At 44.1% G+C, this 19,840-nt stretch overlaps 1 protein-coding gene across 4 annotated transcripts in view; it reads right to left on the bottom strand.

Moving 5' to 3' along the window:
- Positions 1-19,840, bottom strand: part of rps6ka2 (ribosomal protein S6 kinase, polypeptide 2) — a 665,937-nt gene that overhangs the window by 33,010 nt on the left and 613,087 nt on the right. For all 4 annotated transcript variants that reach the window (XM_068044824.1, XM_068044826.1, XM_068044825.1 and 1 more), the window contains one exon: positions 18,212-18,288. In XM_068044824.1, the coding sequence (XP_067900925.1) occupies positions 18,212-18,288 (77 nt within the window). The remainder of the gene's footprint in view (positions 1-18,211; positions 18,289-19,840) is intronic.

The raw sequence follows: 19,840 nt of genomic DNA, 5'->3' as shown, positions 1-19,840 counted from the left end.
TGAATCCCCCACTATCAACATCCTAGGGGCTACCATTGACCAGAAACTGAACTGGAGTAGCCATATAAATACTGTGGCTACAAGAACAGGTCAGAGGCTAGGAATCCTGAGGTGAGTAACTCACCTCCTGACTCCCCAAAGCCTGTCCACTGTCTACAAGGCACAAGTCAGGAGTGTGATGGAATACTTTCCACTTGCCTGGATGGGTGCAGCTCAAACAACACTCAAGAAGCTCGACACCATCCAGGACAAAGCAGCCTGCTTGATTGGCACCCTATCCTCAAACATTCACTCCCTCCATCACCGACGCACAGTGGCAGCGGTGTGTACCATCTACAAGATCCACTACAGCAATGCGCTAAGGCTCCTTAGACAGCACCTTCCAAACCCGTGACCTCTACCACCTCGAAGAAGAAGGGCAGCAAATGCATGGGAACACCACCACCAGCAAGTTCCCCTCCAAGTCACACACCATCCTGACTTGGAACACCATCCTGACTTGAACCGGGGCGGTACAGTGGCGCAGTGGTTAGCACTGCAGCCTGACAGCTCCAGCGACCCGGGTTCGATTCTGGGTATTGCCTGTTCGGAGTTTGCAATTTCTCCCTGTGACCGCGTGGGTTTTCGCCAGGTGTTCTGGTTTCCTCCCACAGCCAAAGACTTGCAGGTTGATAGGTAAAATTGGCCATTATAAATTGCCCCTAGTATAGGTAGGGGAATTGAGGGAAGGTGGGGATGTGGTCGGAATATGGGATTAATGTAGGATTAGTATAAATGGGTGGTTGATGGTCGGCACAGACTCGGTGGGCCGAAGGGCCTGTTTCAGTGCTGTATCTCTAAATAAATAAAAACTATATTGCCGTTCCTTCACTGTCGCTGGGTCAAAATGCTGGAACTCCCTTCCTAACAGCACTGTGGGTGTCCTTACCCCACATGGACTGCAACAGTTCAAGAAGGCAGCTCACCACCACCTTCTCAAGGGCAATTAGGGATGGGCAAATAAATGCTGCCCTGAACAGCAACGACCACATCCCATGAATGAATTTTAAAAAATCTGATTATGGACCACAATTTGCAAATGATTACTTCATGCATTTTGCAGAAAAATGTGGATTTGTTCACCTAAGAAGTTCTCCAAAGTATCCACAATCAAATGGAGAAGCTGAGCGAGCAGTCTGAACCACTAAAACCATGATGAAGAAAAACCAAGACATCCAATTATCACTTCTGACCTGCAGAACTATTCCACTATTATGTGGATTAGCACCATCAGAACACTTAATGGGAAGAAAACTTCGTATGCAACTTCCAATTCTACCCAAGAAATTACTTTGCAACATTGCAAAGCAAGGATTATCAGTGAGTATATGGCAAAGAAAAGTCATATCGAAAGATACAAATCCATAATTATAATAGGAGGTACCATACCTAAAACTACCAAAGTTGTCAGAAAGGCGAACGGTATGGGTACGAGACCAAAATAGAGGAGTAATTCTCCAGAAAGAGGAGAATCAACAGCAATCTTATCTACTACGAACTCAAGAAGGTACTATATGGAGAAATGGAAGGAATCTTATTCCTTTACAGCGAAGATGTCAATCAATCATATATTTAGTCAAATCAGATGTTGAACCGGAAATTCAGACAGCACCAGATACTACAAACTTCAACAAAGGCCATCCACTTCGAGACACAAGAGAACAGAGAAAGACGACCAATCTTCCACATCTGATGATAACAAGATCAGGGAGAGTTGTGAAGCCTTCTGACAGATTGAAGCTATGAAGTGAGAGACTTGGGTGGGGGGGGGGGGGGGGAGATGGGGTAGCATGCAAACAAAAAAAAGTATAGAAATATATATTTGGATAAAGACTTGGGGGGAGATGTTGTATAAGGGTCTGAAAGGGTTAATCTTGAGAGAATGTAAAGAATACCTCCTACCACGATGATGTAAGAAATTATGTGGGAGAGACTCAACAACAGACACAGCCTGGCTTGTGAAGGAGTCACATACGCAAATGTGGAGTGCATATAGTTGTTATGAAATAAATATTAATGTTTAAGTACTACAGTCTAAGAACTTCTCTGGCTAGACTTAATACGGTGGCAGCAGACAGAACCAAACATAGGTCTGGTCCATACTCCCCTCCTGCTCTGTGGCGGTCACCCAAGCCTTCTTCTGCTTCATCCGGAGATCAAAAATGGACCATGTCATGCATCTCTCAGGAGGGGCCATGGAGACTGGGTGGATCTGTTCCATGCCAGGTGGTCTCGCTCTTTCTCTTGCACTTTCTTTGCAGTCCACCTCCCCCAAAACCCATTACCAGTCAAGTTGTATTTGACTCTGTGGGACTGGATTGGCCCAAACCTGCTGGAAGTGTACGAAACCTTCCAGCGAGCGTTGCCTTTGAGAATGGCTGACTGGCAGAGGCAGCACTAAAGGCTCACCTTGTTGCCGCTACCTTTAACCAGTCAGGGCTCTGAAGGCCCTTAAATCCCTTCACCAGTCATAAAATCCAAAGGACAGCATAAAATTCCAGTTAATTGCATTTAAATGCAATTTAATTGCCTTCTAAACTCTCCGAATTCATGTCCTGCCGCATCGCTGTGACATCACAACGTTGAACATTTTCCGGTACCACTGCCACACACTGCCCCTTCCCCACAAAACCCCTGACCCCATTCTTACAGGCCCAGTAAAATCTGGGCCTATATGGGGAGTCTAGCACTAAATTGATCAGTACAAATGATGGGAAATTGAACAACCACAAGCAATTCCACTGTATAAGTGATGTTTAAACAGACAATCCCATGAGTATACTCATTCTTTACACTTGACTTAGAAACTTTAAATCTGGCAATCTAGTCAAGAACACTTGGAAGCTTTTCAAAGCAACCTCAGTAATTTTCAGAAACATTCTCAAACTTTAGAAGCTATAAAGAGCATCATTTTTGTGATGATGTGTGATAATTTTGTAATAATATTTGGGTATTTTCATTTCTTTACACCACAAGATGTCATTTGGGTTGAGGGATAGCAGCATTCTATTTGTGTGCAACATTGTAAGGTGCATGTCTCTTCAGCATCTCTAACAAACAAAAGTTTACTAAACACTTTGGGTTTCTGCCTCCACATTACATATAGGCAGTGAGTTCCAGACCCCTACCACACTCCAGGTGAAAAAGGTACTTCTCAACTAACCACTCATCCTTCAACCAATGACATTAAATCTATACTCCCTGGTTATTGATTTCTATTAAGGGAAATAGGACCTTCCTATTCATTCTATCTAGGCCCCTCATAATTTTACACACCTCAGTTTAAGTCTCCCCTCAGCCTCCTCTGTTCCAAAGAAAACAGCCTCAGGCTATTCATTCTCTCCTAAAAGCTAAAATTCTCAATTTCTGGCAACGTCCTCATAAATCTCCTCTATAACGTCTCCAGTGTGATCACATCCTTCCTGCAATGGAGTGACAAGAACTTTTTTTTATTCGTTCATGGGATGTGGGCATCGCAGGCTAAGCCAGCATTTATTGTCCATCCCCAATTGTCCTTGAGCTGGTAGTGGTGAGTTGCCTTCTTGAACCGCTGCAGTCCTTAGGGTGTAGGTACACCTACAGTGCTGTTAGGAAGGGAGTTCCAGGATTTTGACCCAGCGACAGTGAAGGAACAGCGATATAGTTCCAGGTCAGGATGGTGTGTGGCTTGGAGTGGAACTGCAGGTGGTAGTGTTCCCATGTATCTGCTGTCCTTGTTCTTCTAGGTGGTAGAGCTCGTGGGTTTGGAAGGTGCTGTCGAAGGAGCCTTGGTGAGTTGTTGAAAGATGTTACACATTGTGCGTTGGTGAAGTGAGTGTTTATTGAAGGTGGTGGATGAGGTGCCAATCAAGAGGGTTGCTTTGTCCTGGATGGTGTCGAGCTTCTTGAGCGTTGTTGGAGCTGCACCCATCCAGGCAAGTGGAGAGTATTCCATCACACTCCTGACTACTACCTTGTAGATGATAGACAGGCATTGGGGAGACAGGAGCTGAGTTACTCACTGCAGAATTCGCAGCCTCTGACCTGCTCTAGTAGCCACAGTTTTTATGTGGCTGGTCCAGTTCAGTTTCTGGTCAATGGTAACCCCCAGGATGTTGATAATGGGGGATTAAGCGATAGTAATGCATTGAACATCAAGGTGAGATGGTTAGATTCTCTCTTGTTTAAGATCGTCATTGCCTGGCACTTGTGTGGTGTGAATGTTACTTGACACTTATCAGCCCAAGCCTGGATATTGTCCAGATCTTGCTGTATCTGAGCACGGGCTGCTTCAGTACCTGAGGAGTCGCGAATGGTGTTGAACACCGTGTAATCTCAGCGAGCATCCCCACTTCTGATCTTATGATGGAGGAAAGGTCATTGATGATTCAGCTGAAGATGGTTGCACCTAGGACACTACCCTGAGGAACACCTGCAGTGACGTCCTGGGACTGAGATGATTGACCTCCAAAAACCACAAACATCTTCCTTTCTGCTAGGTATGACTCCAACCAGCAGAGAGTTTCTCCCCGATTCCCATTGACACCAGTTTTGCTAGGACTCCTTGATACCATACTTGGTCAAATGCTGCCTTAATGTCAAGGGCAGTCACTCTCACCTCACCACTGGAGTTCAGCTCTTTTGTCATGTTTGGACCAAGGCTGTAATGAGGTCAGGAGCTGAGTGGCCCTGGCGGGACCCAAACTGAGCGTCACTGAGCAGGTTATTGCTGACCAAGTCCGCTTGATAGCAATGCCGACAACACCTTCCATCACTTTGCTGATCATTGAGAGTAGACTCCAGGGTCACCCTTTTCCTCTACACTTCTCAGTATCCTGCCATTTATTGTGTAATTGCCTTTTTTTTTCTCCAAATGCACTACCTCACATTTCTCCAGATTGAAGTTCATTTGCCATTTTTCTGCCCACCTGACCAGTTCATTGATATCTTCCTGAGCTACAGCTTTCTTCCTCGCTATCAACCAAGCGATCAATTTTTGTATCATCTGCAAATTTTTTAATCATGCCTCTATATTTAAGTCTAAATCATGACATATTGATCTACAAGGAACTCAAGGGTTATGGGAGCAGTAGGAAAGTGAAGTTAAGTCCACAATCAGATCAGCCATGATCTTATTGAATGGCAGACCTGGCTTGAGGGGCTGAATGGCCTACTCCTGCTCCTATTTCTTATGAACTGATATCACGATCAACAAGGGACCCAGTACTGAGCCCTGCAGAATTCATCTGGAAACAGTATCCCAGTCACAAAAATACTCATCAATCATCACCCTTTGCTTCCTGCCACTGAGCTAATTCTGGATCCGACTTACCACTTTTCCTTAGATCCCATGAGCTTTTAATTTTCTGATCAGTCTACCATGTGGGATCTTGCCAGATGCCTTGCTAAAATCCATGCAGACCACATCAAAGGCAGTACCCTCATCGACCTTTGTTGTTATCTCCTCAAAAAATCAATCCAAGTTAGTCAAACATGACCTTCCCCTTAGCCAATCCATGCTGACTGTCCTTATTCATTTGTGCCTTTCTAAACAATGATTTATACTGTCTCTCAGAAATTTTTCCAATAATTTTCCCACCACCGAGGTTAGACTGAAAGGCCTCTAATAACTCAGGCTATCCCCTCCTCCCTTTTTCAATAATGGTACAATGTTAGCAGTCCTCCAGTCCTCAGGTACCACACCTGTACTCAAAGGATTGGAACATAATAGTCAGAGCTTCTGCTATTTCTTCCCTTGCTTCTGTTAGTAGCCTGAGATACATTTCATCTGGGCCTGGGGATTTATCCACTTTCAAAGATGTGAAACACCTTAATATTTCCTCCCTTGCTATGCTTATCCCATCAAATACTTCACATTCCTCCTCAACTACAACGTCTGCATTATCCCCCTCTTTTGTGAAAACTGATACAAAGTATTCATTAAGAACTATGCCCATGTCTTCTGCCTCCACAAGTTACCTTTTTGGTCCCTAATTGGCCCGACTCTTTCTTTAGTTAACCCCTTGCTCTTTATGTATTTATATAATATATTTGGATTTCCTTGATTTTACTTGCCAATATTTTTTCATACCCTCACTTTGTTTTTCTAATTTTCTTTTTTATTTCACCCTGCAATTAATATACTTTTCTAGGCTTTCTGCACTATTGAGCTTTTGGCATCTGACATCAGCTTTCTTTTTTGCCTTATCATACCTTTTATGCTCATTGGCATCCAGGGTAATCTAGATTGGGGAGTCCTAACCTTTTGCTTTGTGGGAACTGTAATGTATTTGCATTATTTGCTAACGATGTGATGATTCAATGAAATGATGACATCATGACGTAAATAAACGCTTCCTTGATCTGGCCATGCTTGGTGTCCATCTTATCTGTTAGCACCATCCAAATATGGTGACGAGGATGCTATAAAGGTCTGTCAAAACAGGTAGCAAACAACAGCAGGGACTGCAGTGAACAAGGCTAGCTTGCTTCAAATAACCTACTTGCTCAGATGGCGGAGATTTTGGCTGGCTTGTGCGAAGCCTGAGCCTCAAGCTGTTTCCTTAGTTGAATGGGATGCACAGGGTCCCAGCGTGCATCAGATTCAACATGCTAGAATGGTTTTACATATCACTGTTACGGACAGACACAGTAAAGATTTTACTGGGTCACTGTGAATTTGCAAACAGGACAATATGGCTCCACCCATGGGATACATCAGAAGGATAAGGACATATGAGAGGGCTCGATAACCATTCAGTTCACATATTGAATGAATGAACATGTTTTTCAGAGATAATAACATTTTGGAACTTGAAGGTGAAAGTAAAGAGGTCAGGCACAGAATAAGGCAATTCTTGTGTACAAGGAAACAATGTGCGATAGTGCAAGTGAGGTGGCAGCTGGGAAGGTGAGTTTCAGTTTCAAGTAACTTACCTTTTGTTTCAGCAGACACGGGGACTGCTGGGTAAGTAAACTTATATATTCGGGCAGTGGCTAAACCCGAAACACTACACGTGTAGTGTCTCCCACCCATCCTCCTCCTCTAATCAAAAAAAAAAGGATTCTTGTGTGGAGGGTTTGGTAAGGTAAGGTTTTCCTTTTTCTTTAATCTCTGTTGTCAATTTAGTGCAGAGGGGATGGAAGCTAGGGCAGTTGCATGCTCCTCTTGCAGGATGTGGGAGGTAAGGGTCACCACTTGTGTCCCTGCTGACATCACCTGTGGGAAGTGCACCCAACTCCAGCTCCTCGCAGACCGCGTTAGGGAACTGGAGCTGGATGAACTTCGGATCATTCAGGATGCTGAGGGGGTGATGGAGAGCAGTTATAAGGAAGTAGTGACACCTAAGTTACAGGATAAAGGCAGATGGGTGACTGTCAGGGGAGGGAAAGGGAATAGGCGCACAGTGCAGGGATCCCCTGTGGCCGTTCCCCTCAATAATAAGTATACCATTTTGGATACGGTTGGGGGGAACGACCTACCAGGGAAAAGCCACAGCGGCCAGGTCTCTGGCACTGAGCCTGGCTCAGAGGCTCAGAAGGGAAAGGGGGAGAATAGGAGAGCGATAGTGATAAGAGATTCAATGGTTAGAGGAACAGACAGGAGATTCTGTGGTCGCGAATGAGACTCCCGGATGGTATGTTGCCTCCCGGGTGCCAGGGTCAGCGATGTCTCGGATCGAGTCGATGGGATTCTTAAGGGGGAGGGGGAGCAGCCAGAGGTCATGGTACCAATGACATAGCTAGGAAAAGGGATGAGGACCTGTAAAGCGAATATAGGGAGTTAGGTTGGAAGCTAAAAGGCAGGACGAGCAGAGTAGTAATCTCAGGATTGATACCGGTGCCACGTGCTAGTGAGGCTAGAAACAGGGAGCGAGTGCAGCTGAACACGTGGCCACAGAGCTGGTGTAGGAGGGAGGGCTTCAGATATGTGGATCATTGGGATACCTTCTGGGGAAGGTGGGACCTGTACAAGAGGGACGGGTTGCATCTGAACTGGAGGGGCACCAATATCCTGGGCGAGAGGTTTGCTGGAGCTCTTCGGGAGGGTTTAAACTAGTTTGGCAGGGGGATGGGAACCGGAGCTACGGATCAATGGATGGGGTAGCTGTTGAACAGGCAGATACCGAGTGCAGAGAGTCTGTGAGGAAGGTTAGACAATTGACACGACAAAGTTGCAGCCAGTATGATGGGTTGAGGTGTGTCTATTTTTAACACAAGAAGTGTCAGGAATAAGGGTGATGAACTTAGAGCATGGATCAGTACTTGGAGCTACGATGTTGTGGCCATTACGGAGACGTGGATATCACGGGGGCAGGAATGGATGTTGGATGTTCCGGGGTTTAGATGTTTCAAAAGGAATAGGGAGGGAGGTAAAAGAGGTGGGGGAGTGGCATTGCTAATCAGGGATAGGATCACAGCTGCAGAAAGGGAGGTCGTCGAGGAGGGTTTGTCTACTGAGTCATTATGAGTGGAAGTCAGAAACAGGAAAGGAGCAGTCACTTTGTTGGGAGTTTTCTATAGACCCCCCAATAGCAACAGAGACACAGAGGAACAGATTGGGAGGCAGATTTTGGAAAGGTGCAGAAGTAATAGGGTTGTTGTCATGGGTGACTTCAACTTCCCTAATATTGATTGGAACCTCCTTAGTGCAAATAGTTTGGATGGAGCAGTTTTTGTCAGGTGTGTCCAGGAAGGTTTCCTGACTCAATATGTAGATAGGCCGACGAGAGGGGAGGCTATGTTGGACTTGGTGCTTGGCAATGAACCAGGCCAGGTGGCGGATCTCTCGGTGGGAGAGCATTTCGGTGATAGTGATCACAACTCCCTGACCTTTACTATAGTCATGGAGAGGGACAGGAGCAGACGGGAAGGGAAAATATTTAATTGGGGGAGGGGGAATTACAATGCTATTAGGCAGGAACTGGGGAGCATTAATTGGGAACAGATGTTCTCAGGGAAATGCACGACAGAAATGTGGAGGTTGTTTAGGGAGCACCTGCTGCGACTGCTGGATAGGTTTGTCCCGATGAGGCAAGGAAGGGATGGTAGGGTGAAGGAACCTTGGATGACAAGCGATGTGGAACAGCTAGTCAAGAGGAAGAAGGAAGCTTGCTTAAGGTTGAGGAAGCAAGGATCAGACAGGGCTCTAGAGAGTTACAAGGTAGCCAGGAAGGAACTGAAGAATGGACTTAGGAGAGCGAGAAGGGGACATGAAAAAGTCTTGGCGGGTAGGATTAAGGAAAATCCCAAGGCGTTCTACACTTATGTGAGGAACAAGAGGATGGCCAGAGTGAGGGTAGGGCCGATCAGGGATAGTGGAGGGAACTTGTGCCTGGAGTCGGAGGAGGTAGGGGAGGTCCTAAATGAATACTTTGCTTCAGTATTCACCAGTGAGAGGGACTTGGACGTTTGTGAGGACAGTGTGGAACAGGCTGATATGCTCGAACAGGTTGAGGTTAAGAGGGAGGATGTGCTGGAAATTTTGAATGATATGAGGACAGATAAGTCCCCGGGGCCAGACGGGATATACCCAAGGATATTACGGGAAGCGAGGGAAGAGATTGCCGTGCCTTTGGCGATGATCTTTGCGTCCTCACTGTCCACTGGAATAGTACCGGATGATTGGAGGGTGGCAAATGTTATTCCCTTGTTCAAGAAAGGGAATAGGGATAACCCTGGGAATTATAGACCAGTCAGTCTTACGTCGGTAGTGGGCAAATTATTGGAGAGGATTCTGAGAGACAGGATTTATGATTATTTGGAAAAGCATGGTTTGATTAGAGACAGTCAGCATGGCTTTGTGAGGGGCAGCTCATGCCTCACAAGCCTTACTGAATTCTTTGAAGATGTGACAAAGCAGATTGATGAAGGAAGAGCAGTGGATGTGGTGTATATGGATTTTAGCACGCCGTTTGATAAGGTTCCCCATGGTAGGCTCATTCAGAAAGTAAGGAGGCATGGGATACAGGGAAAGTTAGCTGTCTGGATACAAAATTGGCTGGCCCATAGAAGACAGAGGATGGTAGTAGATGGAAAGTATTCAGCATGGAGCTCAGTGACCAGTGATGTTCCGCAGGGATCTGTTCTGGGACCTCTGCTCTTTGTGATTTTTATAAATGACTTGGATGAGGAAGTGGAAGGCTGGGTTAGCAAGTTTGCCGATGACACGAAGGTTGCTGGAGTTGTGGATAGTGTGGAAGGCTGTTGTAGGTTGCAACGGGACATTGACAGGATGCAGAGCTGGGCTGAGAAGTGGCAGATGGAGTTCAACCTGGAAAAGTGTGAAGTGATTCATTTTGGAAGGTCGAATTTGAATGCAGAATACAGGCTTAAAGACAGGATTCTTGGCTGTGTGGAGGAACAGAGGGATCTATGGATCCATGTCCATAGATCGCTCAAAGTTGCCATCCAAGTTGATAGGGTTGTTAAGAAGGCGTATGGTGTGTTGGCTTTCATTAACAGGGGGATTGAGTTTAAGAGCCGCGAGGTTATGCTGCAGCTCTATAAAGCCCTGGTTAGACCACACTTGGAATATTGTGTTCAGTTCTGGTCGCCTCATTATAGGAAGGATGTGGAAGCTTTAGAGAGGGTGCAGAGGAGATTTACCAGGATGCTGCCTGGACTGGAGGGCATGTCTTACGAAGAAAGATTGAGGGAGCTTGGGCTTTTCTCATTGGAGCAAAGAAGGATGAGAGGTGACTTGATAGAGGGGTACAAGATGATGAGAGGCATAGATAGAGTGGATAGCCAGAGACTTTTTCCCAGGGCAGAAAGGGCTATCACCAGGGGACATAATTTTAAGGTAACTGGAGGAAGGTTTCGGGGAGATGTCAGAGGTGGGTTCTTTACACAGAGAGTTGTGGGTGCGTGGAATGCGCTGCCAGCGGTGGTAGTAGACGCAGATACATTAGGGCCATTTAAGTGATTCTTGGATAGGTACATGGTTGATAGTAGAATGAAGGGTAGGTAGGTAGTTTGATCTTAGAGTAGGTTAAAGGTTCGGCACAACATCGTGGGCTGAAGGGCTTGTACTGTGCTGTTCTATGTTCTATGTTGCTAACGGAAATTGACCCAGAAGTGCATGGACCGCTAACAAACCTTCTTGCTCCCAACAAGGCAATGATGTGCCACTCAAAACAATCATCAAGTTGGAGGAACATTTCAACCCTAAGCCACTAGAGATAGCGGAAAGCTAAATTTGAAAACAGTGAAACAGTTGGTGAGTACATTGTGGCACTGAAGAATTTATCACTCCATTGCAACTTTGGCACATTCCTGGGCCATGCATTATGAGACAGATTTGTGTGTTGATTGGTGGACGAAAGAATCCAATGGAAGTTACACACAAAACACACAAAATCTTACATTTGAGCTAGCATTAAAATTGGTCTTTCTATGGAGATGGCATGCCAGTACAGAAATACCAAGCACTATCACTGTCAAAAGGAGGCCATATTGCAACTGCTTGCCGAACGAAGGCCAAAGCAGGCGAGGCAACTCATTCCAGTAGTAAGTGTTACCACCAGGTGAAAAAGGTGTCTAGGGGTGCCTCACAGCCTTCACCTGGTCTTACTGTAACAGGGTTTGATTTTAAACACACCTTGTTTTGAGTTCCCTTTTGGTGAATCCTTGCTCACCGCTTTCCAATTATAAGGCAAAGAAATGAGTACAAACAGGCTTTCTTAGGTTTAAAGAAGAAAAGTGAAATTTATTAAACTTAAGACTGCAATCTCTAATTTGGTTAATGCCTACAGATACACGCTGCACCCCACGCTAGCATGCATACACGATACACACAGAAAGGAGCAGAACAAAAGATAAAGTGGAACAGTTTGACGCAATCTCTGAGGAGGGTTTTTTTGTTACTGTGCTTCGAGCTCACTGTAGAGTCTTTTTGCAGGTTGATCTTTCTTTTCGTTGGGGCCCAGTATTCTTCTTAAATCTTGTTCGTTGCAGGAGACTTTTCTCTCTTGAGGTTCATGTATCTTCAGTGGGTTTCAGTTCCGTGAGAAAGAGATGGAAGCAGACAGGAGAGGCTGTGGTGAGCCAGCCACGAGAGATCTTTTCAATCCAGGACCAAACAGCTTTCTGAGATTCTCTGTGGTGAGTTCAAAAAACCTGCAATAGCCAGTTAGTCATGTGAACAACTGGCCTAATCAGTCCTGGCCCTTGTGGATTGTCTTGTCCTAGCAGACCTTGGAATGTCTCCTCTACACACAATACCTGGTGATCAAAGGTCCATTGTGGGTTAAATTGGTGCAGGGGAATAGCCCCTTTGTCCTTTCAAGTACCATCTGTCAATATGCAAAAATGGCTTTCCAGCCTGTCTGGCAGCCCTTGTAACAGGCGGTCTCTTCTTCCCTGCAACAATTTGAATTTTAATGTGCATTTGGCAAAATTTATATGCCTATTCGTGACTGGTGGGGCCATGCATGCCATAAGGGAAAACAGCGACGTTACTAGGGTGGAGTTCACAAATTTGAAGTGAATCCTGAGTGCCGATGTGGAGAGGAGCGAGGGCTGTATAGCAATTATGTCACTCGCAATCACTCAAATGACAGATACTTTTGTACAAAGGTGCTTGTAAATCAACAGTACATCAACATGCCCATCGATACACCTGCAGATTGCTCCATTATGACTAGTGACACATATGAGAGCAAATTCTGTTACGTACCTCTAACTTATTATGAAAGTACTTCCATTTTTTGTTAAACTTTGAGGACGTATTTTAAAACTGAAAAAAGGATTCCATAGATGCTGGACTTTGTGTTTTTTCTTAAAAAGAGGCCATCGTAAGGTCCTTTGGACTTTTCTTGCAAACAGCCCTTACTGGAAGGCACCTATCTTCAGATAATTACCCAGCAGGGTTTTTTTTTTTGATTTGAGGGAGATGTTTACAGTGAAGTGACAGGTCAAGATTTGTAGGGGTCAGGAGGCGTGACTCTTGAGATAATGTTTTGGTTTTGCTTTGGACAGTCAGTTAGAGTTTTAAAAACCAATCTGAAGGACAAAATCTCAGCTCAGTCTATTCCATCTCTTTGAAAAGCCTGCCAGTTTTTTCATCTCTTTGAGAAGATAAATTGATGATGCATTCCTCCTGAAAGGACTGCCTGAAACCCTGGTTGCTGCATTTTTCCTGAGACGCTGGAAAAACCTTCCGGATAAATATTCAACAGCACCTGAACGAATTGCTCCAGAAAAGGATCCCAGTGACAGGCTTCTATGTGTATTTGGGTTGCCAATCCAAAAAAGGGACAACTGACATCTTTCCATATCTTGACTTCTTTGCTTCAAGAATTAGCAAGTATTTGGCCAAAGTATTCTTTCTTGTCTTTTTTTGTAATCGGGCTCTAAAAGAAAATCTCTATTTTGTTCCGGTTAACTGGTGTGTGTGTGTGTGTGTGTGTGTGTGTGTGTAAGATAAAAGGGAACTTTCATATTTCAATCTGTGTGTTAATGCTGTGCTTCGTTACTGGTTAAGTCTTGATGAATAATAAACTGATAATTTTGTTATCTATTAAAGAAACCTGGTTGGTGTATTTTATTCTGGGATAAAGAGTAAAGTCTATGATTGACAGTATCGGTAACTGGGTAAACATTTAAATATATGTTGTGGCCTGTGGAGAAGTGAAACTAGAAAAGACAGTGCACTCCTCTCATCTTGGTTGTAACACTGAGAACACAGTTTAGTTGAAAACCTACACTGATGAGGTGTTAGAAACGTGTGGACAAATGGAGTGCAATGACCAACATAAGGGCAAGTCTGTGGAAAGAGAAGCAGAGTTAACGTTTCGGGTCAGTGACCCTTCTTCGGAACCAGTTCCGAAGAAGGGTCACTGACCCGAAAGGTTAACTCTGCTTCTCTTTCCACAGATGCTGCCAGACCTGCTGAGTGATTCCAGCATTTCTTGTTTTTGTTTCAGATTTCCAGCATCCGCAGTATTTTGCTTTTATATAAGGGCAAGTCTCTCAAGTTACCCATTGTTGTCACAAGATATGTCACTAAACCAACATTAACAGGCAAAGACTGGCTTTGTAAGCTGAAGTTAGACTGGAGGCATATTTTCCAAGTTGAGACAACCAAAAGTTTGATCAGCTATTGAATAGTTACAGCAACATTTTTGAGGATAGTTATGAAGGTAAAATCGATGTGAAAGCGCACATCTGGATTAGGTCTTATGCAAAACCAATTTATTGCAAGGCCAGGCCGGTTCCTTATGTTCTTAAAACCCAGGATGAAGAGGAACTTAAGAAGCTGGGACTGAACAATGTGCTAGTAAAAACTGATTACAGTAATTGGGCAATTGTAGGAGTGCCCAAGTCAGACAAAACCGTAAGACTATGTGGGGACTACAAAGTCACAATTAACCAGACGATGAGCAGCATCCACTGCCGACCTCTCAAGATTTGTATGCAGAGTTAGAGGGATCCACGCTAGTCACCAAGTTGGATTTGTCCCATGCTTATGCACAGCTCAATGTAGATCAAGTCAGCAGTATCTCACGATAAACACACACATGGGGTTATATACCTACACGAAGCTGCCCTATGGTGGTAAGTCTTCTCCAAAAATCTTCCAAGCTACAATGGATACGATTTTGCAAGGAGTGCTGTATTGCTTGTGTAATCAGAATGAAGTGTTGATTGTGACCACGACAGAGGAAGAGAGTATTCAAGTGTTGGATGAAGTGTTAAAAAGGCACAATGATCAAAATGTGAAGTTGAAAAAGTGCAAGTGTACTTCTGTACAATCTGAGGTAGTGTACCTTGGCTTAAAAATCAACGAAAAAGGACTACAGCCAGCAAAAGAGAAGATAGAGGCTATAGCCAATGCCCCAAAGCTAAAAGATATATCAGAGATTAGATCTTTTCTAGGCATGGTCCAACACTACTCAATTTCTGCCTGAGCGTGCAACTGTATTAGCTCCACCATATGAGTTGTTGAACAAAGATGTAAATGGGAATGGTCTAAAGCATAACAAGATGCATATGATGTATGTAAGAGAAGCTTGTCTAGTGATGCATTACTTGTTCATTATGACACAAATCATGTCCTGAAGCTGGCATGTGATGCTTCAAACTATGGAGTTGGAGTAGCGATCAGTCATGTCATGGATGATGGTCAAGAGAGCATTTGCGTCGCGTATCTTGACCAAGAGTGAATGCAACTACGCACAGATAGAATACAACACAAGTGGAATCATCTTTGAAATCAAAAGGTTTCACCAGTTTTTGTTGGGTAAAAACTTTACACTATGAACAGATTATAAACCCCAGTAGCTATTCTGGGACTAAAGTATGCAATACTGACAATGGCAACATCAAGGATGCAGTGGTGGGCTGTACTTCTTACAGTATGACTACAACATCAAATATCACAGTTCGAAATAGAATGCTATAACTGATGCACTGTTACATTTGCTGCATGAAGACTCAAAAGTAGGCTATGAAGGTGAATCTTCACAACAGGAGTAGATAATTACTTTCCAATCTTTCTTTGGCCTCCTTATCTCGAGAGACAATCGGTAAGCGCCTGGAGGTGGTCAGTGTTCCAATCACTGCAACTAAAATTGCAGCTGAAACTTATAAAAACTCAGTGTTGAAAAGAGTCTACGAACAGACATTGAATGGATGGACAGAATTTGACCAGTGTACAGACGAGGAACAATCGTCACAATGAGTTGCCATGTGAACAGTTGCCATGCATGAAGTCGGGTCATAGAGTGGTGGCACCTAGTTCTTTGAAAAATGGGATTCTGGCAGAACTCCATACTGAACACACAGGAATAGTCAGTATGAAATCCATAGCTCGAGGTTTGGTTTATTGGTCTGGTCCAGACAGTGACCTAGAATCTACTACCTGCCAAAACTGTAGAAATAAGGCTTCCAAAACTCCTTTGCAATCATGGTCATGGTTGCCCTGACCGTTTCAAACCTCCATGTAGATCATATGATGCCGGTAAAGGGACAAACCAAAATATGAGCACGATCTGCTTGATCACGAGCTCATGTCAGGGTTTGAAACAGTTCAGCCTTCAGTGTCTGAAGTACCAGTTTTTGAGAAAGGAACAAGATCTTCTCGAAGTTCTGAACCTAAACCAAGCAGTTCAAAACCAGACTCTACACCAACACCTTAAGGAGATCAGAAGGACTTTGTAAACCTGTTATTAAACTTGTTTTGCATATATAGTTCATTGTAGAGAAAACCACTTCTTTTGAAAGAAGAAGCAGTGTAATGTATTTGTATAATATGCTAATGATGTGATGTAATGGCATGATGACACCATGACATAAATAAACACTTCCTTAAACTGGCCATGCTCAGTGTCCATCTTGTCTGTTAGTGCCACGCATATATATCACAGGAATATATTTGTTCTGAACACTCTTCAGCTCCTCCTTTAATGCTAATTAACATTCAAGTAGCTGTTTCTAGTCTACTTTTGTCAAATCACATACCAGCTTAGTAAAATCGACTTTTCCCCAGTTTAAAACTTTTAAGCTTGGTCTATTTTTAACTCTTCCCAGAACTATTGTAAATCCATTTGAATTATAATGACTACCCTTCCACCTACCATCTCTATTCCCTAAAGCTAAGTCCAGAACTGCCCCTTCTCTTGTTGGACTTGATATTGTTGTCTACATGGACTTCAGTAAAGCCTTTGACAAGGTCCCTCATGGCAGACTGGTACAAAAGGTGAAGTCACACAGGATCAGAGGTGAGCTGGCAAGATGGATACAGAACTGGCTCAGTCATAGATGACAGAGGGTAGCAGTGGAAGGGTGCTTTTCTGAATGGAGGGCTGTGACTAGTGGTGTTCCGCAGGGATCAGTGCTGGGACCTCTGCTGTTTGTAGTTTATATAAATGATTTGGAGGAAAATGTAGCTGGTCTGATTAGTAAGTTTGCGGACGACACAAAGGTTGGTGGAGTTGTGGATAGTGATGAGGATTGTCAGAGGATACAGCAGGATATAGATCGGTTGGAGACTTGGGCGGAGAAATGGCAGATGGAGTTTAATCTGGACAAATGTGAGGTAATGCATTTTGGAAGGTCTAATACAGGTGGGAAGTATACAGTAAATGGCAAAACCCTTAGGAGTATTGACAGGCAGAGAGATCTGGGCCTACAGGTCCACAGGTCACTGAAAGTGGCAACGCAGGTGGACAAGGTAGTCAAGAAAGCATACGGCATGCTTGCCTTCATCAGTCGGGGCATAGAGTATAAAAATTGGCAAGTCATGCTGCAGCTGTACCGAACCTTAGTTAGGCCACACTTAGAATATTGCGTGCAATTCTGGTCGCCACACTACCAGAAGGATGTGGAGGCTTTGGAGAGGGTACAGAAGAGGTTTACCAAGATGTTGCCTAGTCTGGAGGGTATTAGCTATGAGGAGAGGTTGGATAAACTCGGATTGTTTTCACTGGAATGACGGAGGTGGAGGGGCGACATGATAGAGGTTTACAAAGTTATGAGTGGCATGGACAGAGTGGATAGTCAGAAGCTTTTTCCCAGGGTGGAAGAGTCAGTTACTAGGGGACATAGGTTTAAGGTGCAAGGGGCAAAGTTTAGTGGGGATGTACAAGGCAAGTTTTTTTACACAGAGGGTGGTGAGTACCTGGAACTTGCTGCCGGGGGAGGTGGTGGAAACAGGTGCGATAGTGACGTTGAAGAGGCATCTTGACAAATACATGAATAGGATGGGAATAGAGGGATACAGACCCCGGAAGTGCAGAAGGTTTTAGTTTAGACAGGCATCATGATCGGCGCAGGCTTGGAGGGCCGAATGGCCTGTTCCTGTGCTGTACTGTTCTTTGTTCTTTGATATGTACTGGCTAAAAAAAGTTCGCCTGAATGCATTTTAAGAATTCTGTGTCCTCTGTATCTTTTACAGCGATTTTATCCCAGTTAATATTACTGCCCTTTTTTTATTCCTTGCACGTCTCAGAAATTTGCCTACATATTTGCTCTTCTTTCTCCGTGACTGGGGATTTATAGTACATATGGTGAAGGTGATGAGATTTGAGCTACCCATGGTAGTGTAACAATGCACTTTGGGGGAGGGGGATGGGGAGGGAAGGATATGGAGACAGTTGAAAACTCATGCTGCATGCATATCTTCCATAATTAACTCACTTTCCTGGCAGTCAATCACACATTCTGATGATGAAAGCAATAGCTGCCTTACCCTGCCAGCATAGTGTAGAGTAGAATTCCTAAACTCCAGATGTCACAGGCTGCATCATATCCTTGTCTCTTGAGTACCTATTGCAGAAATGTTAAGAAGTTATTTATTACTCAGCTTAAGGCAATACAATGGATCATTAATGCAATTTTCATTTTAATTAACTCAGCCAAATTGCTGGGAAAACCATGATGTCTCATCAGAATATGTGGGAGGAATTTTAACACCCCCACGACAGGAGCAAGACGGTTGGGAACTGAGTTAATACATCAGCAAACGTGCGTCTTCTGACCCCAAATTGCCAGGAGCGCGCCTACTTACAGTTTAACTGTGACAGGTTTGGATGCTTCCGAGTAACCTGCTTGGGAGCAGTGTGTCTGTGATTATAATGTTGAAATAAGGTTCTGTTCCTCTGGTTGTGGCAGCCATTTGAATATAATGATGGATGGCCACGTTTCCTACAATACGGAAAACCTAGCAGCTAAATGAAGGTGGGAGCAGCTGGATCCAGCAGTTACAGGCCTTTTAGAGCACTGCTTCTGGGCCAAGAAGAGTGCTCTTCCCCTGGCCCCTCGAGCAAATCTTCTGCCACAATCGGCCGATCTCCACCTTGCACTCACAAACCCTGCCATCTCCCTTGGTCTCCCCTCCCTCCTGATTGCCAGTCTGGCTCCTCCCACCAACCCATCCCCAATGGTCCCCAACTGCAGCATTCTACTGCTGTCTTTCCTGCCCAGCAGTCTCAACCTGTCTGATAGCCAGGCAAGAAATGGAGTATAAAATGATGAGGTCCTGCCATTGAATTAGGCAGGACCTATGCATTTTCATTATTTGTGGGAGCTCCTTACCCCCTCCCACAAACATGTGCCCCTGCTCCCATACTTCCACCCTCCAAATATCAGGCCTATATATCTATGTTCAATTGAAGGAATAACTTTATGACTAACATTCTTCCAGAAAAACCTATGGAAATATTTTAGGACCCCTGGCTCCCATTTCTTTAGAAGCCCCTTTGTATCAAGTGACCTGTTTCTGGGGAAATCTCTCAGGAGATGATTAGTAATGCAGAGGATGTAAAAGAAATCTGTACATGGATGAATTTCATACAATGTAATGTTCTATATAACAAAATAATTCGGAGCTCTCCTGATGGCTCAGTGGGTAATTGTACTGTGTGATGTGGCACTGAGCTTGGTCAGATGGGAATTGCAACTGTGACCCTGTGCTTACAATATCTTCTGCTGTCTCAAAAATATAGTGTATCAGTGTGTTTGTAAACAGGGTTGGTAAACCCTGCTACAAATTTCAGGTCTGCTTTAGATATTCTCCGCAATTAGCTTCACTAGTCTTTCCCAATAACAAACATGCAACCCTGATGATCAAAGTTATTCTTGCTTCCCACAATCTAAGCATATGATAACATAACCTGGAGGCTGTGTAATAATAAGACATTCTTCTTAGATGAACAAAATGCCATTATTCTCCAAACATGCACTTTCACAAACTTCCAAAAGGTGGGTAAAGTAACACTTACAATTAAAGACGGTTAGATATGACTTGTTAAGTTGCTTTATTTTACAGTCAGCAAAAGAAGAAAATATGCCACACTGACTTTTTTTTGTGAGCTAACAT

Source organism: Heterodontus francisci, chromosome 13 (genome assembly GCF_036365525.1).
Source record: "Heterodontus francisci isolate sHetFra1 chromosome 13, sHetFra1.hap1, whole genome shotgun sequence".
NCBI classification, from domain to species: Eukaryota; Metazoa; Chordata; class Chondrichthyes; order Heterodontiformes; family Heterodontidae; genus Heterodontus; species Heterodontus francisci.
This window is presented reverse-complemented; position numbering and strand designations above follow the sequence as displayed.